At 38.6% G+C, this 23,774-nt stretch overlaps 1 protein-coding gene across 1 annotated transcript in view; it reads right to left on the reverse strand.

The window, feature by feature from the left end:
• Positions 1-23,774, reverse strand: part of CUBN (cubilin) — a 276,911-nt gene that overhangs the window by 245,088 nt on the left and 8,049 nt on the right. The window contains exons 7-15 of the mRNA XM_043564676.1: positions 19,323-19,449; positions 18,167-18,329; positions 15,254-15,385; positions 14,294-14,389; positions 12,109-12,227; positions 11,739-11,925; positions 10,478-10,590; positions 7,438-7,672; positions 575-756 (exon numbers count right to left, since the gene is read on the reverse strand). Coding sequence (XP_043420611.1) covers positions 575-756; positions 7,438-7,672; positions 10,478-10,590; positions 11,739-11,925; positions 12,109-12,227; positions 14,294-14,389; positions 15,254-15,385; positions 18,167-18,329; positions 19,323-19,449 — 1,354 coding nt within the window. The remainder of the gene's footprint in view (positions 1-574; positions 757-7,437; positions 7,673-10,477; positions 10,591-11,738; positions 11,926-12,108; positions 12,228-14,293; positions 14,390-15,253; positions 15,386-18,166; positions 18,330-19,322; positions 19,450-23,774) is intronic.

The following is a 23,774-nucleotide window of genomic DNA, read 5'->3' on the forward strand; positions in this document are numbered from 1 at the left end:
CAGATATACCTATACGCTTAGGGCATTTGAATACAACAGCCCATTTTTCTACTTGTATAATTTAAACTTTTGCTAATGGTAACCAGGAGGGACACAGATTGGCTCTTCTCCCAATGACAATTATGAGTATATTCTAGGCTCACCCTTTAGCAATGCATTACAACACAATTGCTCTTAAGTTATTTTTCTTCATGGAACACTATAGCCAGCTTGTGAAATAACATGTTGGGTTCCCATAGATAACTGAAATCTTGATTCTGCATTGGAAAAGATACCCGTTACTAAATGTTTATTTTGTTAATTCTTTTATTCCCTTATTAGGGGACTGGGCTTCCAGGAAATGACAGGGAAAAGTAAGGCAGTCTATTTCCCAGATTCAAATGAGACCCAGAAGAAGCAACAAGCTGGCACAATTAAGAATAAGGAATCAGCAAAGGCTCAGACATTGGCTGCCTACTGAAGACTATATCTAACTATTGCAAGGAAATTGAAGTCATCCACAGGTATCACCAAACCATAGCTCTTTGAGTTCTAACCATATCATGACATGTTCTATCTAATTACATTTGTTTACCTCAAGATAATCTTTGCTGCAATCATCATGGTGCTCCAGACTCAAGGTCCCAAAAGTAAATGTTATCAAGAGGCCAGGACTGGTTATAACTTTCCAGACACAATCTCTTCCTGAAGGATAGTTTCCAGGATATCCCGGAGACTTAATAGAACCATAAGTGCCTGTCAGTACACCTCCACACTCTAAAATAAGAGGAAAAAATAACTTGACATTTGTATACATGTTACAATTTATATAGCGTTACGGAAGCCTTTATTGCAAGAAGACAAGCTTTGTTGAAATATCTAAGTACAATTTGGGACACCCTCATAAATTAAACAAGGCTTTCAGTTTTCCAATTTGATACAGTTATACATCTAGGAATATTAACTGATAAATGAATGAGTCACATGATTGAGCTCTGTGCTTATCAGCTATTACATGGTGATATGATTTTAAAATACAGTGCTGAACTGTCTGAGGGATGAATAATGAGATAATAGATATATTGTTTTCACTTTGAGGGAGATTAATTTCTGCATAACTTTTACAAGTTCTGGTTCTTAAAGAGTTCTCTTTTTTGTAAAGCTTTTTTCATTTGTTTATGAGAGAGAGACTCAGAGCACGCATGCTCAAGTGGGGGAGGGGCAGAGAGAGAGGGGGACACAGGATCTGAAGCGGGCTCTGCACTGACAGCAGAGAGCCTGATATGGGGCTCAACTCATGAACCGTGAGATCACGAGCTGAGCCGAAGTCGGATGCTTAACCAACTGAGCCACCCAGGTGCTCCAAAAAGTTATTTTTAACTCTTAAAAAGTTCCAGAACTTCCGTTACCCCTATGTCTTTCAACAAACCAGATTGTTTCATACATTAGAATAGTTAAGTGCTACATACTTTTCATGTGAGAAAATGTCTTAACACTAGGATAATAGTTAAACTCTTCATTTTATAAATTGAACATATTCAAATATGCATGGGCAGTTGCCTTGCTCAGGAATGGAGTGAAAGAAAGGTGGGACCAGGCTTTGTGACACCCACTCCACTACCACTCAATTAATTACCCCCCAGAGTTGTATGTCAGTGACTGGAAGAATCTTTCCTTTATTAATACTCACATTTACTTAACGAAGAGTCTGTGATGGCTTATAAGAAATACTAATGTAAAACTGAAAAATAGAGATACTAAATAAAAATCTAGACTGTAGTAAATATAAATTAGAAAAAATAAAATAAGGTGGTTATCTCAGATATGCAAGATGTGGGATCTACATAACTACGCAGGTTACTTAGTAGACAAGTCTTTTGCCAAGGCAAAAAATGAGACAAGTTAGTTACATGATTCTCACTGTTCCTAATACAAAAACACCTCAGTTGCTCAGAGGCAGAGAAGTTTCCTAAAATTTGGAAGTTCAATTACCATATGGGTAAAAAGAATTACAATTCCATAAGCAAAGTAAAATGTTAACGGAGACCTGGGGGAAAAAATTCAATATGTAATACAAAGAATTAACATCTCTAATATATGAAGAGCTTCTAAAAGGAGTAGAGACATAAACAAAGAGTTCACTGGTAAAAATTCAAATGTCCTTTTACATGGAAAAGATGTTCAGCCTCACTCTCAACAAGGGACATACAAATAAGAACTTTGCTGAGACACCATTTCTTAGCTCTCAGAATGATAAATATCCAGAATATTGAAAACAAATTCTGGCGGTGCTGTGGGGAAATAGGCACTCTCATACATTGCTGATGAGAACACAAGAGAGTACAACTCTTACAGAGGAGACTATGGCAAAGTCTAGCAAAAAGTTAGGCATTTATTTTTTGACGAAGCAACCACACTTTTAGAAATTGATCTCAAAGATACATTGGCAAAAATGCAACAAGACAAGTTCACAAGGACTTTGTCGCAGTACTATCTGGAATTCCAAAAGGCTGGAAGCAAGGCAAATATCCGACGAGAAAGTCCTGGTTGAATAGACAGTGTATGAGATGTCTATTAATGGCACACTATGGTCTAGTTATGGACTAGTCTCTATGACACATCAAGTGAAAAAGCAAACTACAAACCAGTGTATATTGTATGTTACCTTTTTTTAAAGGGAAAAATATGATTATATGTGATTATCTGCTTATAGTTTTGAAATGGAAGGATAAATCCAAGACTAATACAAATTGTTACCTTTTTTTAAAATTTATTTATTTGTTTTGAGAGAGACAGAGACAGCTCTAGTGGGGGAAGGGCAGAGAGAAAGGGAGAGAGAGGGTCCCAAGCAGGCCCCCCATTGCCAGCACAGAGGTCAATGCCAGGCTCGAACCCACAAAGCCAGGAGATCATACCCTGAGCCGAAACCAAGAGTCAGATGCTTAACCTACTGAGCTACCCAGGTGCCCCCAAAATTGTTACCTTTTAGAGAAGAAAGGAATAAAATGGAAGGGACAAGGATAAAAGCTAGACTTCTCTAAATTTACCATGAAGTTTGATTTGGCTTTGGAACTATGAATATGTTTCACATAATGATAGAGCAAAATTCAATAAAAATGAAAAAGTGAAATCTTTAAACTCACAAGCAAAACGAAATGACTATATTAAGCTAGCAGTTTAAACAGGGAGAGGAGAAATATTCCAAGATGCTTTGAAACACTGTAAAGTTTGATTGCAGAACTGGAGTGAAACGTATATTAAGTACAAAAAGAATAATTGAGAAATGGCTTTCAGTTATCATGTTATTAGTAATAATATTAGTATTGTTATTTTGAAAATTCACACGGTAGGATTAAGTACATAGGTAATATGTGAATGTCACTGGGAACTCATTTCACGAAGTGAGAAGAAGTACAAACGTAAAGTTAAAAAACCTGTAATTTCAATATGCCAATATTTTGGAAGATCACTAAGAATACATGATATACCTTTCCTTTAAAAATAATAAAAATATTTCCCAGTTCTTTCCACTGAAAGTTCTAGAGACTTTGTTCAGTCTAGTAGCAATAGCCACTCCTAGCACCCAGGTTATGAAACCTAAATACCATTTCCCGGTAGAGGAGTATGAACTGTTCCAGTCCTAACACAATAAATATGTATGAAGAACCTGGAAAATCTTTCAGGGCAGAAAGCAAGAAAGTTTCTAAAGATAACAGAAACTTGGGTTTCTATTGGGTCAAAGAGGCTTAGAAACTAATTATCAGTTCTCCCACTAGCCAAATATGGAACATTTTAACATTAAAAAGTCTAGAATGGATTATATCAAATATGATAAAATGTGTGTTCCTGAGTATTAAAATCAATAAAAAATAAAAGAAATAATGACTAATTGTTCATTATGGAGAAAGCTAGGAAGCCAAGTCATTAATTTGAATACTAGGGAAATATTAGGAGAAAGAATCAAGCATGTATCCTGTGTTTCCTTTATGATCTATACGGGAGCGTAACCAAATAGTTGACATGAGAAAGATCAACTCTATTGAAGAACTCCAGACAATAAATAAAGAAGAAATGATAAAATTCAACTGTCATCATTTTGAAAGCCCCAGTGAACAACTAACCTAAACAACGAACCTAAGGGTTGCTAAGACCATTACAGAAAGTGTGAAGGTTTCTAATGGAAATATCAACCAGGGACAGTCAAAACACTCAAATCAACGCTGCAGTCATAACAGGGAGACAAGTGGATATCTAGTACCTTCTAATGTGATTATTTTTGTCTCCTCAAAAATAAAACTTAACTGGATCGAACCTCTAGCTTGATTTAACTACCTGTTTACAGCATGAGGAATGGCACATGGGATATAAACAGCAAAATCTAGACTCTGGGATAACAGCAGTTTCTGTAATAAATAAATGTGAGCAATGATTAGGATTCTGTAATTGTAAGGAATTATTGTTTGTTTTAGTTTTGTTTTCAGGCACTGAGAAGCAAACAGTGAAGGGCTGTGATCTTGAGGGAAGGGAAGGGCAACACATGTGATAAATCCCATGTTCCTTCCAGGATTCTCCCTGCAGGCAGCTTCCAAATTACACACAGCACAGGGCAGTGGGAGTCCAAGGAGCAGCAATCCTCTTACTGGGTGAAAGAAACAAAATTCAGAATTTGGGGCTACCAGAGTGGCTGGGATTTTCGAATAAGGTACTATAGAGAAGACAGCTGCATGACAATGGCACCCCAAAAAGGTATAGGAGTTTCTTTGGGCCCTTAGCTGAATCTTAAGCTGTATATGCACAGGGAAAGACTCTAGAAGGCCTAATAAAAATATAAGAGCTACAAGACATAGTCAAAATCTCCAGCATATGTGTAATTTGAATCCCAGAAGGAGAGGAGAGAAGAAAAATAAAAGAAGCATCATCTGATCATCTCCATAGATTTAGAAAAAGTATTTAATATACCTCAACATCCATTCATGACAAAAACTCTTGACAAGCTAGGGATAAAAAGTAAGATGGTTTAAAAGCATTCAAAATATCTTTGACACTTCTTCCATTGAGATGGGGTCTATGTCTCCTCCCCTTGAATCTGGGTGGGCTTATGAGTGTTTCAACCAATTAAAAGAATGGCAGAAATAACAATATGACTTCCAAGATAGGTCAGAAAAAGCCATGCAGCACCTGCCCATGTCTGTTGAAATGGTTGCTCTAAGAAAAACCAAGGACCACGAAAGAAGTTCCACTAGTCTAAGACCAACATCACAGAGGGGCTACAGGTAGGCACTCAAGTCAACAGCCTGGTTCAACTCTTATCCAAAAGCCAGCATCAACTGAGCGAGCTTGGGTTTCTAGCCTCACTGAGCCTTTAGGTGACTACAATCCCAGCCAACATCTGGTAATAACTGCTCACCAAATCAAATGACAATTGGTCTCTTTCCAAATTCTTGGTCCACAAAATCAGAAACATAATAAAATGATAAATGTTCTACAACACTAAATTTGTGGGTCATTTATTATACAGTAATAGTAATTTGCAGCAAACTTCCTTAATGTGATAAAAGTTATCTACAAAAACTTACAGCTAAAACATTATATTCAATGGTGAAATACTGAACATTTCCCATGAGGTTGGGAACAAGATAATAATGCCCAGTCCACCACTTTTGTTCAGCATTGTACTGGATGTCCTAGCCAGGGCAATAAATAAGTTGAGGGAAAGAAAGAAATAATAGTTACAAAGATTGGAAAGGAAGGTGTTACAAGGAAAACCACAAACCCAAAATGGTGCCACTTAGGCCAAGTCCTCAAACTTGGGCTTAATACTAGTCTAATTGTACTTTCAACCTTCCCCGGAAATATAATCTTAACCTGTCAGTCAGGAATTTTCCACTCTGCCATATGGGCTTTCTCCATCTCCCAAAGGAAGATGAGGTAATCTGCATGATCAGACCCCTTACTCTTCCCCCTAAGGGAAGACCTTGCCTGGATCAATCTTTTTCTTTTGCTAATAACTTCTTGCCTTGCCATTCCTTCCTATAAAAACTTTTCATTTTATATGATTCCTTAGGGCTCCCCTCTGTTTGCTGGATAGGATCCTGACCAATTCAAGGATTATTTCATAAAAACAATTAGATTCAAATTTACTCCATTAAATTTTGTTTCTTAACAAAGAAAAACAGGCTTTATTCATTGAGAACATAGCTGTGTATGTAGAGAAATCCAAAAGAATCTACTAAAAAAAACTATTAGAATTGATTAATGAATTTAGCAATGTGGCTAGATTCAAAATCAAATATGTTTTAAAAATACATCATAATTCTATATAGTAACAACAAATAAAAATGCCATTTTAGAAAAATGCATCATTTTACATAATACAAAATATTCAATATCTAGAAAAAGACAACAAAATATATGGAATCTATAAACCATCGCTAAGATAAATTATAAGAGGGCTAAATAAATAGAGAGATGGTCCATGTTCATAAATTGGTACGATCAATATTTTTAGGAATCCCAGAAGATTGGGGAGGGGGGAAATTTAAAAATTGATTCTAAAATTGTAATATATATATATAATATGTAAAATATAATATATATATTTAAAATATAATATATTTTATATATAATAAATATGTATATATTTTTTAAATTTTTTTTAGAGAGAGAAAGCAAATACACGAGCAGCAGAGAGGGACAGAGGGAGAGAGAAAGAGAATCTTAAGCAGGCCCCATGCTCAGCACAGAGTCCCCATGGGGCTTGATCCCACGATCTTGGAATCATGACCTGAGCCAAAATTGAGTCTAATGCTCAACCAACTGAGCCACAAGGTGCCCCATATTGAGCATATTATAAAAGACAATGTTGTAAGATTTACACTACCAGATTTCAAATTTCAGTAGTTAAGCCAATGTGCCACAAGGATAAATAGACCAATAGAAAAGATAAGAAATTCCAGACATAAATGCACAGATTTATTGATGAATGAATTGGAGCTTCAGTGTACCACTCTCTTTACTTTTTTACATGTTTATAAAGTGTATAGTAAAAAGCTGAAAAAAAAAAGTAGACCTCCGAAAGGCAAAATACCAACGCAAAGAATGAATTATCGAATGGTCACTAAGATAAGGAATACTAAGTGAAGGAGTAGACAATGTCATCAACAATATCCCTGCAGTAATTTACCAGTAAAGTTTATAAAAATGTTGTTCAGTAATTTCATAAGGGGTCCATTCAGATTCATGATTTCTCATCTTTTTCATTCATCCAAATTTTATTATCTCTGAACACAAAATGAAATTTCAATGCATTGCAGATTTATTTGATGTGAAAGGAATTACAAAAGTATTATATAATCCTTAGATCTCAAAACATGTAATGTTATCCACAAGTCTAATACTAATCAAGAAAATTTACTGATCTCAAGATTTTGCTCTATTTTTCTTCTTGTTTACACTTACCTGGTTGCTGTGTTTCCCATCTTATTGTAAAGCCTCTCTCATTTCTTAAATGTTCAGAGTAGAGATGAAAATAGAGAGCATTGTCACTACTGAGGAGTTCATGAGGGGGAACAGAGCCACAGAATCTTCCAAGTTGGAACGCCGCAGAGGAGTCTCCATCGTGAACCTGAAGAAACTCGTGTGGACAATTGTTCACTGATTCTAACTGGAAAAAAGTGAAAGTGATACGCAGCACCTAAAAACATAAAGGTCACAATACATTATTTTTCACTTCCATGTCAATTCTAAAGCATTTCTCCCAATAAGGAAGCATTCATATTAATTCACCTTTCAAGAGACAGATCTATAACTTCCCAATTATCTGCAAACACATATGACAACCGTACATATTATTAAATAACTTGTGTTAAAAATTGCTAGGGGCGCCTGGGTGGCGCAGTCGGTTAAGCGTCCGACTTCAGCCAGGTCACGATCTCGCGGTCCGTGAGTTCGAGCCCCGCGTCGGGCTCTGGGCTGATGGCTCAGAGCCTGGAGCCTGTTTCCGATTCTGTGTCTCCCTCTCTCTCTGCCCCTCCCCCGTTCATGCTCTGTCTCTCTCTGTCCCAAAAATAAACGTTGAAAAAATAAATAAATAAAATAAAAAAAAAATTGCTTAGGCTTCTGCCAATATCAAAATATATCAAAAATCTTGATGTTAACGAAATAGATTTTTAACAGCTTTATTAAGGTATACTTGATATACAAAGAACGATACATATTAAATGTGTATAATTGGATGAGTTTGGACATATACCAACACCTGTGATGCCATCACCACAGTCAGTGTGCTAGGCATATTCAACACCTCCCAGAGTTTCCTTGTGTCTCTCTTTCTTTTTTTCTTTTAGTGGTCAGAACACAACATGAGATCCACTTTCCTAGCAAATTTTGAAGTGCATGATATCGCGCTGTTAACTATAGGCACTATGTTGAACAACAGATCTCTAGAACTCACTTATCTTGTATAACTGAAAATACCCACTGAGTTGTTACTGAATCGGTTAATGAAATATATGTACCTAGATTTCATTTAACTGTCAAGTCCATTAAACGTAGGCACTTCAAATGTAGAGCTGACAATCATGCTTCGAAATCAGTAAAATACAATGGACATCTAAAAAACCTACCTTGAATTAAGTTTAACTGACAAATATTACCATTCACAAGAATGTATACCCTGATCACCTGAATTATCTGTAGTGTGCAGCATCCACACAAATGTTCACTGATCCCCGGAGATGCTGATTCCTGAGGGTTCTCTGAAGCTCTTAATGAGATACTAACAGATTGACAACTTCAGGTATAGACTGAGCTAGGCATGGTATAGATATGTGTAAAGTCCCCAAGTCTTCAGTGGTTGGATATCATTAAGAGACGGGTGACACCAAGAGTGGAGAACAGGGAAAAAGTAATCTGAAGTGTTCTGAGCATACAAGTAGAAGAGAATAAACCCAAACATACATTTCCAAGTTAAAATGTTAGAATGTACAAACTCAAATATAATGATATAATTCATATAATAAAAATTTTTTGGATAGTATCATTTAAAACAGCCAAACTGCTAAAAGGAAGCTGTTGAATTTGATATCCATCGTGATCTAAAACAACAACAGCATTCAGCTAATGAAAAAGGATATCAGGATATTTTTGAAATTCTATACTAGGGTATTTTTAAGATCTGTTACCCAACATTACATCATTTTTGTCCTTGAAGAAATTTCAATAAAAATTGAATAAATGTTCATGAACTGAACTATCCTGATTTCTATAAAATTTCTACTATATTGTGCAAATTGTGGAGATAAGATTTAAAAATCAAAACAACCAAGGAAAACAGCTGAATTTATTTCACAAATCGATAATAAAACTATTAACATTTTTTCACAAAATGACTTTTCTTGAAAGAAAAATGTTTTCAATGTCAGGAAATAGAATTCATGAACACTAAATGGAAGGAAGGAAATTCACATAACATACCCACTGGGAAACTGATTTTGGAGTTTATGCTATTATAGGGTCACCAGGCTCCAAAGAATCCTCCCTTCTCAAGGGAAAAAATGTGTTGTGACCATTGTACAATGACCCCCTGTAACATCAGTTCACAGGGAAAAGTTCACAGAATTGCAAGGGAACACCTTATCTATCCAGACACACAAGTTCATTTTAATGAGTCCAGGAGTTGGTTGAGAAATAAATATTTGGAAAAGTCTGAGTAATGAATGCTGGGGATAGAAGAACTAAAAACTTCAGGGTCAGATCTGAATTTGAGGAGTGTTCATGCAGCAGTTCAGAGTCATCAGAGTTGAGTGGCCTGGGTGTGAGTCACTGCAGGCCACTTACAAACCATGTGACCCTGGACAAATTCGTCAGCTGTTCTAGGCTCCATTTCCTCATAGTAAAATGAGAGTAACAATTCTTATCTCTCAGGGCTACAAGGGTTAAAATACAATGACACAATGTCTGTGAAGCAATTAGCACAGCACAATGGCACACCCAATGGCACAAAGAAGCACTGATAAGAAAACCATCTTAATAGCAGTCCCTATTTTTGCATAATAATCAGCAGAACGCTGAGTGGTCTTCCTCAAACACTAGTGTCTCAGTGAGAGCAGGACTTTACAAATTCCCTGCTTGCAGTCAGCCAATCCCGGCAGAGAATTATTCATACTGGACAAAGCCTGGACTTTGAAACCAGACAAACTTGACTTTGAAATCCTATTCCTCTAATTACCAGCTAAGAAATGCTTTTAAAAAATTACTTAGCTTCTCTTAGTTTCCCTTATCTTATCTACAAAATAAGGACACTATTACTTTTTTCAAAGAGTCAGTGTAAGGTTTAGGAAAGATGCATAAAATATCTAGCCCAAAGCCTGACACCGAGCAAGTCCTCAATATATGATAGTTGATTTACCACTATGTGTATTTTATGGAATATATACACATATTACATGTTCACATAGATAAATGAAATGTGCATTTAGACAGGAGCTATTACATTTACCTTTCCCTCTTCAGTTCGGATAACCCAGAAGCAGTTAACATCATGCACATAACCAACATCAGGGCTTTTATAGCTGAAGCTTCCATTCATCCCAGAGAGGGACCCTCCACAAACTGCCAAGGGAAAGATGAACTGTTCTTTACAGAGACTCTGAAAAGGAGGAGGCTAGGTATCTCTCTCTAACCTTGCTGCTGAAATATTAGAGAAGTCTGAGTGGTTAACATTGGAGACAAATGCCCTGTGGTTCTCTCTTCCCCCCAACCCTTTGTCTTTGGACACCCGCCTAAATCCCACCTCTTGTTTGAAGTCTGCTTGGGATTTCCTTGCCCCCACCACGAACCTCCTCTGCCCCTTTTTGTTTTCTCTGGCTCCCATTCTCTCCACCTCCGTGATACTTGATTTGACCCCAAGCAACTTAGTTCTTATCTACTTCTTGTCTCTCCTCTGCCATTTTGGATTAGATGTGCCTCCTCAACCAGAAGATCAGCAAGTAATATGTGGAGATAGTGTTTTATGCTTATTTTCCCACAGCATCTACCATAGTCCTGAACACATAGTGAGGTCTCAACAGACGTGCTGATTCAGAATCAAGAGTTCTGAGAGAGGACGAGTAATCAGGAGGGGCTGGATGAAGGAGATTGAAGCTTGAAGGTGAAGTACTCCTGAAGGACAGATACATTTGGATGTGAAGCAATGGAAGAATTCAGAGAAGTATGGAGAAATAAATATCTCAAATATTGGAACACAGCATGGTGGCACATGGGATCAAGTGACAAGAAAAGACATCTAGATTGGAAAGGGAGTATTATTAGGAAACTAGTGAAAAATAAGGTTGATTGGATAGGGTAAGGCCTAGTTATAGGGGATAATTGAGAAACAGTCCCAGTCTTTAACAGGCAACGGGGAGTGACTGTATGTTCTAGAGCAGGAGAGTGATACGATTTAATGAGTAATATTATAGGGAGATTAAACAGCTGCTGTAGAGAAAACTTCCCTTAGAAAATGACAATACCTTAGCATACTCTGTGTTCAGAACAGACGTAATAAAAATGGCAAATACCAATTTACTTCTTTCTTTGAAGGAAGGTTCTTCTTGGCCTAAATTGAGATAAATACTTACCTTGTAAATTCTATACTAGTCTTGAAGGAAAGACTTAGTTGGAAGCATTTGTGCAACTAGACAAGAAAGTGGAAGAATCCACAGCAGGACTCACTGAGGAATGATCCTTCTAAGCTGTGGCACAAGAGACACTGAGCATACCTTGCTGGGGAATCTGACACAGAAATCCAGTCCAGAAACGTGTGCATTCACAACTGAACGCATTGACGCCATCCACACAAGTTCCCCCATTCAAGCAGGGGTTGCTCAGACACTCATTTATATTTTCTGTACAGTTGATGCCGGCCCAACCTGATTCACACTTACAAAGATAACCAGAAACCGTTTCCTAGGGAAAGAAAACCGTAATGCCATGAAACAGATCAATGGACGATAAACGTTGAGCCAACTCAAAGAACAAAGAAGGGTTATGTGATGTATGTAGCAGGTGTTGAGCCACACACACCTTCTAGAATTCTTGTAATAATTCATTTAAATGGTAACTGCTAAGGAAGGAAGAACAAGGACTCACAATGCATTGTCCATTTAAACAGGGGCGGTTCGAGCAAATATTACTGAGCTGCACGCATCCATTTGGCCCATAGCCATTTCCAGTATATCCCGGGAGACAAGTACAGAGAGGTAAAGAACCTGTCAGAAATAAAAATGGAAGTGTAAATACAGGTCTCCTTCATTCAGACCCAGTAACAAAACTCAGGCTCTGTTGTCTAGACAAGGAATTGCCAAAATCAAGTCTGCATATCCCTAGGGGCAGACATGCCAACTATAAAGAGGAAGTATTAAGATCTTTTTCTATGTTTCATCTTAAAAATAAAGAAGGCATTACATTCCAATACTTGGTGCACAAATTGACATTGGTGCTGTCAGTCCATATGTCACAGTCCTGAGTTACGTACAAATGTGAGGTACGCTAAGGGAAAAAAGAGTTTCTCACAGAGGGGTTGAGAGAAAAGAATATTCTTATGAAAAAAGATGGTATCTGTTGCAAGCACTGGCCCTATATGGACTATAAATAGGTACTCTTTTAATGCCCGTTTATAGATGAGAACAAAACACAAAAAGGTTAGGTGGCTTGACCCAGGACACACAGCTGGAATACAGTGAAGCCAGGGAGAAAATCAAAATCCAAGCATTATTTTTCTAGAATCCATGTTCTTAACCATTTCAGTATGCTCTGAATCATGTAATAAACATTTAAATAGTCATAAATGTACATGTATGTGTGTGTATACATCTATATTCTTTTACATATGTGCTTATATATATATCACATATATCACTCGTAAAAATAAAAGTAGTATTTGGAAATAGCACGAGATATGATACTTTATTCAATAAATGAAGTTGGAGCCACCCATTTGAACAAAACTATCAAGCAAAATGTTTGATGCCATAGATACAAATAAATCTTAAAAAGACCCAAGATCTTAATGTTAAAAATAAAAGAAAGTATAAAAGAACAAGCACCTGACTATTTTTAGAGTTCGGTAGGAAAAGCCTAATTCTAAGAGGAGAAAATCCTATAAAAAAAGATTTACCTTTTTGACTACATAGAAATTTTAAGCTTCTAAATACAAAATACCATCACAAAATTAAAATAAAAACAATATGCCAAGGAAAATATATGTAAACCATAAAACAGATAATGAGATATTATTCTTAGTACATAATGAAATTTTACACATCAATGAGAAAACAGATGAACAAAGGACATAAAAAAATAGAAAAAAATAAAGGCAGTAAAATATAAAAAGTATTAATTATTAGTAATCAAAAAGGTAATTTTGATGTAGTCAAAATCAAAATAATAGGAAGGCAATTTTTGCCTGTAACTTGACCAAAATGAAAAATAACAGTAGTATCCATTTTTGCCAAGAGTGGGAAACATGTAGTTTCATACACTGTTGGCAAGTATAAACTGATACATTTCTGTGAGAAAATTTAGCAATATATATTTTTAAAAATTTTAATGTTTATTTATCTTTGAGAGAGAGAGAGTATAAGGTGGGGAGGGGCAGAGAGAGAGGGAGACACAGAATCTGAAACAGGCTCCAGGCTCCGAGCTGTCAGCACAGTCCCATGTGGGGCTCAAACCCATGAACTGTGAGATCATGACCTGAGCCAAAGTCAGATGCTTAACCAACTGAGCCACCCAGGTGCCTCAAGCAATATATATTTTTTAAATTATAGGAGGTAAAACTTCTTTTACACAGCATTGCAAACACTGTTGGTTATCCCTCTAGGTCCACTTTTCCATTCTTTCGTAGTGAATTCTTTTTTAACTGAGGGCATAAGCTCCTGAAATAAACTACATTTCCAGCCTGACTTGCAGCCGGGGTTAAGCAACAGGGCTCAGTCCTGGCCAATAGCATAGAAATGAAAGAGGCCTTAGAAGGAGTTGACAGGTGGTCCTTCCTCCTTTTCTCCTTCCTATGTGCTCAAACACAGTCATAAATTTAATTAGCTGGCTTTATTATCTTGGGAAATATTGCTAATTAGACCAGACCACAGAGAGCATAGTCTATCACATTAAAAAAAAAAAAAAAATCCAAACGTATAGTTTTAAAACATGGATTATTTTTGGTTTGAAGATCAAAATAAGAACTTTGAGGTTAGAGGATTGTGTTCAAAATGTTGATTTGTTGCAGAAGGCCATATTGAAATACCCCAAACCAGAGGCAGAGGGGAGTCATTACCTAGAATTGAGGAGCATGACGCATGTGGGTGGCAGCCTCCATTATCGACCAAGCAGACATTGACGAGCGTGCACACTCTTCCATTGCCTTGGTACCCTGATCACAGAGAGAACAGGGCATGACAAACAACATTAAGAAGATGGAAGAAGAATCCCAATCCAAGAAGCAAACATCATGAAATCCAACCAGAGAGCTTCTATCATCACAACAGAAAAGGTAAATATGAAGTGCCATAAACAAATTCCTATCGTTAAGAAAAAGGACAACCATTTGGGAAACTGACTGCAGAAACCATGTTCTAATGGTGTTTCTAAGGACAAAAAAGGAAATGAATAAAGATGAAAAGATGCATGAAACTACTGGTAGACTGAGACAGTTGCTGACACTAACCAAGTTGACATTTTCTAATTACAGTGACTTTAATGATCTAAGAGCTAAATTACTGTAGAAGTCCCAAGAACTAACTTAATAAAGCAAATAGGGTTTCAATTTATCCCTTAGAACTCCATGAACTTCTTGGATAGTCACTCAGTTTAGATCACAGAATACCAGTAATGACTTCTTTCCAGAAGAGAAGAGAAACTCTGAACAGGTATTATATGCCTACTAGTCTGCCTGTTACTGAGTAAACTTTATATGCAAAACATCTCATGAGTATTTGTGGGAACAATGGAACTGTAGGTCTCTGATCCACAGAGAAAATTTTTCAAATTCTGCATTATCTCCAGAGGCTATTTCACAATTTATAAAGTTTTGTTGTTTTCCACTGGTATTAAAAATATTTGTTATTGCTTTTTATAATGAGCTGACCTAATGTGCCCTGAATCTGTAAGTTAAATAAAACTTTCTGCACTGCTCAGTACATCTCCTTAGACAGAGTCATATTTAAAATGAAGCACAAGACCATGTTTCCAAATGTATGTTTTGCCTATAATGGTGTTGGGAAATTTGGCGTAGCACCTGGTGGACAGGCCTGACAGTGGTAAGACCCAAATGTATTCACACACGTAACAGGTGGAACCATAGAACAACCGCCATTATTTATGTCACATTCATTGATATCTTGGCAACTGTATCCGTTTCCTTGCCAGCCTAGAAAAACCAGAAGATTTGAAAAGTTAGCTCTATAGACAAGTTAACAACGAAGAAACGCATATAGCCAAAGATACATAAAAATTTGCTTCACTCTAAGAAACTACCTATTAAAATGAGATTTTCATTCTTAAAAACAAATTCTGGCAAAGAGGCGGGCAGGTGAGGTTCTCATATGCTTTTAGTCAGAAGTCTATAATTAGTAAAACCTATCTGGAAATAGATCTAGCGGTACTCATTAAAATTTTTTAAAATGTATACCTTTGGGGGCATCCGGGTGGCTCAGTCAGTTAAACGTCCAACTCCTGATTTCAGCTTTGGTCATGATCTCACGGTTCATGAGATGGAGCCCCACCCTGGGGCTCTGTGCTGACAGTGTGGAGCCTACTTGGGATTCTCTCTCTCTCCCTCTCTCTGCTCCTCCCCAATTCACTGGTCTCTCTCAAAATAAATAAACTTTAAAATATAAATATATATATATGTGTGTATATATATATACACATATATATATTTACATATATAAACATATATATATTTGACTAACAAGTCCACTTCTAAAAACTCTCTTGCAGTGATAAAACTGCCAGCATCTACAGATGTAGGCAAGCAGAGGTCTATTGCAGTGTTGTTTAAAGGGGGGGGGGGAACCCTCTTGATCATCAATATGATTAAATATATTAGGACTCATGTTTACCGTTGAATACTATACAAATATTTTAAATAACATGCACATATTTAACGTTTTTCAAATATATACATTAGCTAATAACACAAACTTTTAGAAGAATATGCAAAGAATGATCCCAATTTGGAGAAAGAATTTTTTAAAAACCTGCATATGTGTCTATGTGTTTGTAGGAGAGAAGGAAAAGGAAGAAGAGGAGAGAGAACATGTGTTCACAGTGGTCTCGTTCAGAGCATGAGACTGAAGATGAAGAGAGAGTGTCATTTTACTCTTGGTATTTCTGCTTGTATCCATTGTTACCTTGAGTTGTATTACTCCTATAATAACGATTAAAATTATAAGAATGTTTAAAACCTTTTACATTTTTAAAAAATATTTCTTGGGGCGCCTGGGTGGCGCAGTCGGTTAAGCGTCCGACTTCAGCCAGGTCACAATCTCGCGGTCCGTGAGTTCGAGCCCCGTGTCAGGCTCTGGGCTGATGGCTCGGAGCCTGGAGCCTGTTTCCGATTCTGTGTCTCCCTCTCTCTCTGCCCTTCCCCCGTTCATGCTCTGTCTCTCTCTGTCCCAAAAATAAATAAACGTTGAAAAAATTTTTTTAAATAAAAAATAATTTTAAAAAAATTAAAAAAAATATTTCTTTTCATTGACTGAAACAGTCCCTCTCTAAAACCCTACCTAAGAAAATTATTGTATTTGTGGGTGAAGAAATGAATACACAGAAGAAAGCTGGAAGGAAATACATCCACATGTCAATGGTGGCCCTCTGAGTGACAAGACTATGGGTATTCTTTGCTGTTTTATTTTCATATTTTTAAAGTTTCTTTATATTTTATAAGCAGCATGTATTACTTTAATAGGCAGGGAAAAAATAAGGTCATTAACAGGAAAACAAAAAGCTTTTGTTTTTCTTTTTTCTCTACAACGATATAAAGAAGAATCCTTTAATTCAAATAATTTATTTTTCCGATTTCTAGTTTTTAAAGACTGTCACTGGCAAATTACCTTCAAGAATGTGGTTATTTGCTAATTTTATGTGCCCCTGAGACCTAAGAGGGAAAAAGTCTTCACGCGGTTTTTTTCAATTTCTTTCCAGTTACACAAGATCTAACCATGTACCATGAAGAAAGTCACTAAACCAACACTCACAAAAGGAAGCAACGGGTGTGTGTGCTTCCCTTGATCAGACAGAACAATGGACCATTCAGCAGCTCAGCTCAGATCCACAGATCTTGGTTTGAATCCCGACTATGGGATTTGGGACAAGTTCTTTACCTTCTCCAAGTGTCAAGATCCTATCATTTAAAGTGGGAATAATACTAATTTCTAACATTTCTTGATTTTGTCACAGTTGTAAGAACCGAAATTTGCCTAGCACAGTGTCTCAGTGAGGTTTTCATGGAAGAACAGCTGCTATTACATTCTCTTACATGTTCCACCTTCTAACAACACACGAGGAGTGCCAACGGGCCTTGGAGACTCCCTGAGGTCTGGTAAACTGCTTACCTGTGCACCCAGCAAGTGCTTTCTTTGCTCATAGTAGGCTCTACAAACATGCGCTGAGTGGATGATAATGATCTCATATGGTGAGAGATGAAGCGTGGACTCAAGCCCAAGCAGTCTCTGAGTCCAGAGTCTATGTTTTCAGTGACTTGGCCTGGAGATTCGGTCTCTGGGGGGCTGAGCTGGAGTCAGACATCCCTCTTTACAGCAAGGCCACAGGGCCTTCCAGTGACGTGCCCTGGTGAGAACTACAGGGGCTCTAGAGGTGACACTATGAGGTCAACTAATCTGCCTACGTACAAACACCTGGCCAGTAAGGTGGGACGGGAGCAGGTCTAGTCAGCTGATGGCCTTAAGGATCAGATGTCTGACCTCACCACCTCCCCGGCTAACCCTGCCCCCCAGCGTTTGGCTCTGGCCCTCTGATTTCTGAGGCTGAATTATTACAGAAGGAAGACGGCCTGCAGTGCGATGTAGGGAAATAGAACCTGAGATGGGATTGGGATGCTTCCTAAGAACGGTCTCCTTATCTTTTGGCCGGGGAAGGAAAGCTGTTCTGGCACTTTGCCTGGCTGGGCGTGGCCGAGCCCACATACCTGTCGGGCAGGCCCCACAGTAGAAGGAGCCTGGGGTGTTGAAGCACTGGGCAAGTGTGGAACACGGCGCAGGCTGGAGGCTGCACTCATCGATGTCCAGCAGGCAGGCCGAGCTGTTCGGCGGGGACGTCCACCCCGCGTCACAGATGCAGCTGTACATGGGCTGGCAGAATGACAAGAGTGTGAATCAAAGCAATCAGGAAAATAAGCAAGAAAAGCTTTTGAAAATCTCACCAAGCCCCCGACTGTTTATCCTCTAGCGTTCATTTCCATAAGGCCAATTGAGTGGCTTCTCTTTTTCTTCCCATATGATTAAGCATTTAGACCCGACCACGCAAAAAGAGAAACATCTTTATTTCAGAGTAAGGAAAACCTATAATTTGCCCCAAAGATGCCAGGGAAAGAGCAACAACAATCAAGAACTGTAAGTCAATATAATTAAAGTCAATCCACTCAGCCCGCTATGTTTTTAGAGGGAAAAACACCCATGGAGGCACAGACCTTGGAAAATCCATTCTGTTTGTTTCCTTTTTGAAAGTCTTTCCTTCCCCTCCCAGCCACTCCCTCCTCCCACCAACACTGGAAAGGAACCATTTTCTATCAATGCGTTTAAAAATATACAGAGAGAGAGAACTAAAAATAAAGACCTGAAGGTCTTATACAAGGCCAAGCGGGCCTTGTATGCTGAGTGCTCTTGAGGGTCAGGAGTCAAGGTTGTCAGGATCCAGAGCACAGGGAGCAGTCAGGCAGTCTGCAGACAAACTCAGCGGCCACAGCACTCAAAGGTGCTCCGGAGCCAGAAAGAAATCCAGACCCCTCAGAACTGCGTGCTGCCACCAAGAATGGGCCTTGGTGTTTCCATGTCTCGTCACTGTTACAGCTCGCGAGGCCAAGAGAAGGTCGTGTCTCACAGAGAGATTTATGAAGTAAAAACAAAAAAGGCAGTAATTTCTATAATGATACCACCACTGGGTCCAGTTTTCTGTTTATTTATGGACAGCTCTCATCTTTTTCCTCACCTGTGCCCCCCTGAGAGCAGGAAGTACCTTCTTCTCTGGAACACTGCCAGAACGATGCTCCTCTACAGACATGCAGGCTAAGGGACTAATAGCAACCGTGACTCCCTCCACGAAGCCACGTTCCTGGAGGAACTCACCTCTCCAGCCTGCACTCGGACTAGATCCTCACAGATGCCGTGGACGCAGAGTGCTTTGGAGCCCCCTTCACAGTCATTGTATCTGGATGCACACTGGGGGCCGTGTGTCTCGGGGGAGCATAGACACCTGTTGGTTACACAAGAGCACAACATCAGCGCCTGTGCCTCAGCACAAGTGCCTGTTTCTTAGCACCAATTAAAGAAAAGTAATAAGTCCAACTACAAGTCAATGACATTCACGTGGAATCATAAACTAGAAAACCAGATCTACTGGCTGGAGCCTTAGAGGAAAATCACTCTGCTCCGCTTCAAGCAGTGGGTTGAGTGAATGCATTATCTCTCTCAAGAAGTAAGAGAGGGGCACAACTTACTATCTGGGCAAGACTGCCACCATAAATTCTTCTGGTATCAGGTCATCAAATAGCACTTTCAAAGGTCAGACATTCATAAACTAAGGGGGATGGAGTTCCTTGGGGATGGTAAAGGGAGAGATCAACAAGTCCATTCACCATCCATCCAACCAGACCCTCCAGTAAGCACAGGTGACCTCGACTGAGCTGATATATTCCCAAAGGTTCTCTGGGATTGTATAACTCCACAGACAATGGTACATCCACATCTCAGAGTATGCAATCCATATTATTGTATTACAAAGGGCAATAGTGCCATCTGTTAGAGATGTAGCTTAGATAACAACATTGCTTTCATAGCCACACTTTAACTCACAAATGCAATTTGACATAATACCCAAGCTTGCAGTGGGTGTTTTGCTTTGAGAAGATTTCAGTTCAATAACAATCAAATAAGGAAATTTGTTTTAAACTATTGTCATCCTTCAAATTGCTGAGTTAGCTTTCTATCTGTACTGCAGCTTCCAAGGGAATGTGGAAGGTATGGGAAAGGCAGGTGGGAATGGGAAGGACACAGAGGGGTCATAGAGCCTCAGCCTATTTTCGCAGGTTTGAGGGCATCCGATGGAATGGAGAGCCAGGCCTGGAGTCACCATTTGTCTGCCTTGAGCAGCACTGGCCCTCATGGGGGAAGGTGACCATAGGGGTCAAGGATCAGAGACAAGGAACACGGAGTGCCTGCATGACCATGAACTAGTTTCTGAGTATTCTGGAAAAGGGGCCATTCTATAAGGCAAAGAAGCTCTTTTAACAATCTTGCTGAGGCACAAGGGATTCATCTCACGTCCGAAGATGAAGACACATGTGTGATTGACAGTGTGGGAAATGAGAGTCTGGCTGTTTGAGAAGCATCCAGAGCCACACTGTGGGCACAGAACTTGATGGGCCCAGGGAGGGCTCCAGAAACAATTGCTGGGGTGGCACCTTTGAGTGGGTTCTAAGGAAGAAGACATCACTGAATGTGACCAGAGACAGAGAGTAAAAACATGGAATCACTCACGCACTCCCATACAGAGTTGCCAGACCTAGCAAATAAAGACACGGGACGCCCAGTTAAATCTGACTTTCAGACCAATGAATACTTTTTTGGTATGATTAAGTCCCAGGCAGCTTTCAACATCAGTATATCATTGTGTAAAACCTGTTCGTTAATAAATTGCATTTATGATCATTCCAAGGTTGCCTTTCTCATTAAGACAAGCTCATAGACTAACCACAATAGATGATTAAACTTAAAACACTTTTCAATTATTCATTCCCTATGTATAACTATTTATCTTCCTCTCATCTCTCTCTTTCCATACTCTCCCTCTCATACCCCCTTCCCTTTTCTCTTCACTCGCCCATCCTTACACAGAATATTCTTTTGGGAAATTTCATTAGATTCTTGAGATAATAGAACTTCACACTAGTTCATATATTTGAGCATTTGATCCAGCTAGCTTCCTTGCTGAAAGTTTATTCTACCACCACGGCCAGCCACCAAAAAAGATTTTTAAAAAATCTTGAAACCAACTTTACTAGCTTTCTGAGCCTATCGTATATAAGAGATCTGAGTCTCCGAGACCAGATGGGACAATGCCTGGATTTAAATCCTGATACTATCTATTAACTGTTCGCCTTAGGCAACATCATAACACCATTTCTTATAAAATAATAGTGCCCATCTATGAGCACTATTTTTACCTTGGGGTCATCTAAAGACATTTTCTGGTAGGAAGCGCTCGGGCAACTGTGTTTATCTTATCAGTAAGTGCTTTACTATTGGAAAATGACTTAAGATTTGAGAGGAGATTCTGGTTCCTGGACATGTAGGTAAATCCTATCTCCTCCTTCTCACTTGGAGAAAATGAATGAATTTTAATCGCACACTTTCTGCTAAATAACTACAAAGTATATTTCTTTCATTTAAATGTAACTTAATGTGAGAAGACGGAGGGGGGTGGGTAGAGGCAGTGAAGCGTATCACCAGCTTCCTTGCTATGATCCTCAAAGACAAGTATTAATCTCATTTTACTGGCAAGGCTCACGTTGCCCAAGGCCACGGAATTAGAAACAGGCACAAGATGAATTAAAACCTAAGTCTGTGTTACTCTTGCTCTGATGTTTTTCTGTGTCACGTTCCCACGTTGTGAAAGGTAGTTAGTTAAAGACTTTCCATTTCTGTGTGTCTTTTTAACATAACAGTGTTTGCATGCAAAATATATTCTCAAGGCGGCTGCATGTGACCTTTAAAGTGAAAGAGTGACCATCTATATACCTTCCCGCACAAGTCACTTGCATAATGGCTTTCTACTGCTGATTTAGTTCTGGCGGAACAAAACTGGGCCTGTCAGTCTTCAAAAGCACTGCGAGGGCCTTTGGCAATTGGGAAGAGGTCAAATACACTTTCAAAGTCATAGTTTAACTTGCATTAGAGTCCATGGTTCAATATTAACGTAACTGACTCACTGAAAGAGGTAATGAGTTTAATACCTAACTACCATCCGAGCTAAAACCAGATTGTCCTCATCATTTAAACTCTGCATGTTTTAAAACCCACCAGTGATGACAGTGGAAATAAATAAAGTAAAGTGTGCTAATCATCATTGCACTCCTGGAGAAAACACACAAACAACAAACTCAGCGGTTCTTTTCTAGAAAGCCTTCTAGATCTGAGTGTATATGGCACACACCATCCATGCTTAGCAAATCTGCATCCCAAGCGCCGTCTTCAATCCAGAGTAAGCAGGAGGATGATAAACATCAATTCCTCAGAACAAAGAGGCAATAGCAGAATCAGGAAGTGGCAAAATATTGTCTGTTAACTCTTTGAAGCTTTTGGGGGCAAGACTTCAGCCACGGGAATTGCTGGAAACAGAAAATGGTCTCCTTGCCCTAGTTTCATTACTGGGGAAAAAAGTGTTTCCCAGAAAATTTCCTAGGAAATAAGGCTTCCAATTAATTAGTATCTGCATAGTGCTTTATCTTTCAAAGGTCTTTGTAATTAGGAATTATTAATCTCTTTAAATAAAGACTCCTTTGTCCTTCCCCAAGTAAATGGGTTCCAAGAGTTAGAGGCTGACGTAGGTCCCAAATCCAGAGCAAACCCTTTGCCATGAACACATTTCTGCAGGTCCAGACTATTCAACAGTGGCGAATTTCCCTTTAGCAAATGTGTACTGAAGATTCCCAAATAGTTTTCTAGCCTCAGAGAAGCTACTGATTAAGGGGCATTTAATCTCACGTAATTAATAGCACACAAGAAAATATCTAAATGTTCTCTGTTTCATTACACAGATTCCACAAAGCAAGCATTTAGTCTTTCGCTCATACACATTTTTCTATTTTCTGATATTCCTCCAAAAATTCTCCATCCAATGCCTGAATAGGAGTCTTTAGTTCGTAGATATCAACTGGAATTCATGGAGCTTCGTAAACTATCCTCACATCAAGAAGAAGAAACCAGATCTAAATGTTCTGTTCTGAACTGCAAATCTATGAAGTACAGAGGCTAGAAACCAAAAACCACTTCCAGAGTCAGCATAGTGAGTTCTTGGGCATTTTTACAGGAAGGTGCAAGAGAGAATTCAATATTGCTCATTTAAAGTTGAATTTTCCCTTTAGGTAGCTCTCAACAAATAAAAATGGTTCTCTCTCTTTCTCTCTCTCTTGTTTATGCCTGGAAAAAGAACTCTACTCCTTGACATGCAGCAAATAGTTACGTTATGGTATATTTTTTTCTTTTCCATTTTTCAGGAGTAAAAATAATTTACTGGGGGGAGAACAAAACAATTTGGCTTGGTCTCTGGGTCTTCCCCCACCTGTTACACATCTTTGTTATTCTATTGGCTTGTGAGACCCCACAACACGTGATGATACAGGAAGACCAGGAGTGAAATCTAATCTCCAGGACATTCCTCGATATCAGGAAGACAGGAAAGTATTAGTTCTAGGAATAATTTTCCTCCAGTGTCTCCAAGAAGCAATTCTCGTTGATAGGTGCCCATAAACAGACATCAGGAGATAATGCTTTCAAGGGAATGAAAGATTAGACCCGCAT

This window comes from Prionailurus bengalensis, chromosome B4 (genome assembly GCF_016509475.1).
Source record: "Prionailurus bengalensis isolate Pbe53 chromosome B4, Fcat_Pben_1.1_paternal_pri, whole genome shotgun sequence".
NCBI classification, from domain to species: domain Eukaryota; kingdom Metazoa; phylum Chordata; class Mammalia; order Carnivora; family Felidae; genus Prionailurus; species Prionailurus bengalensis.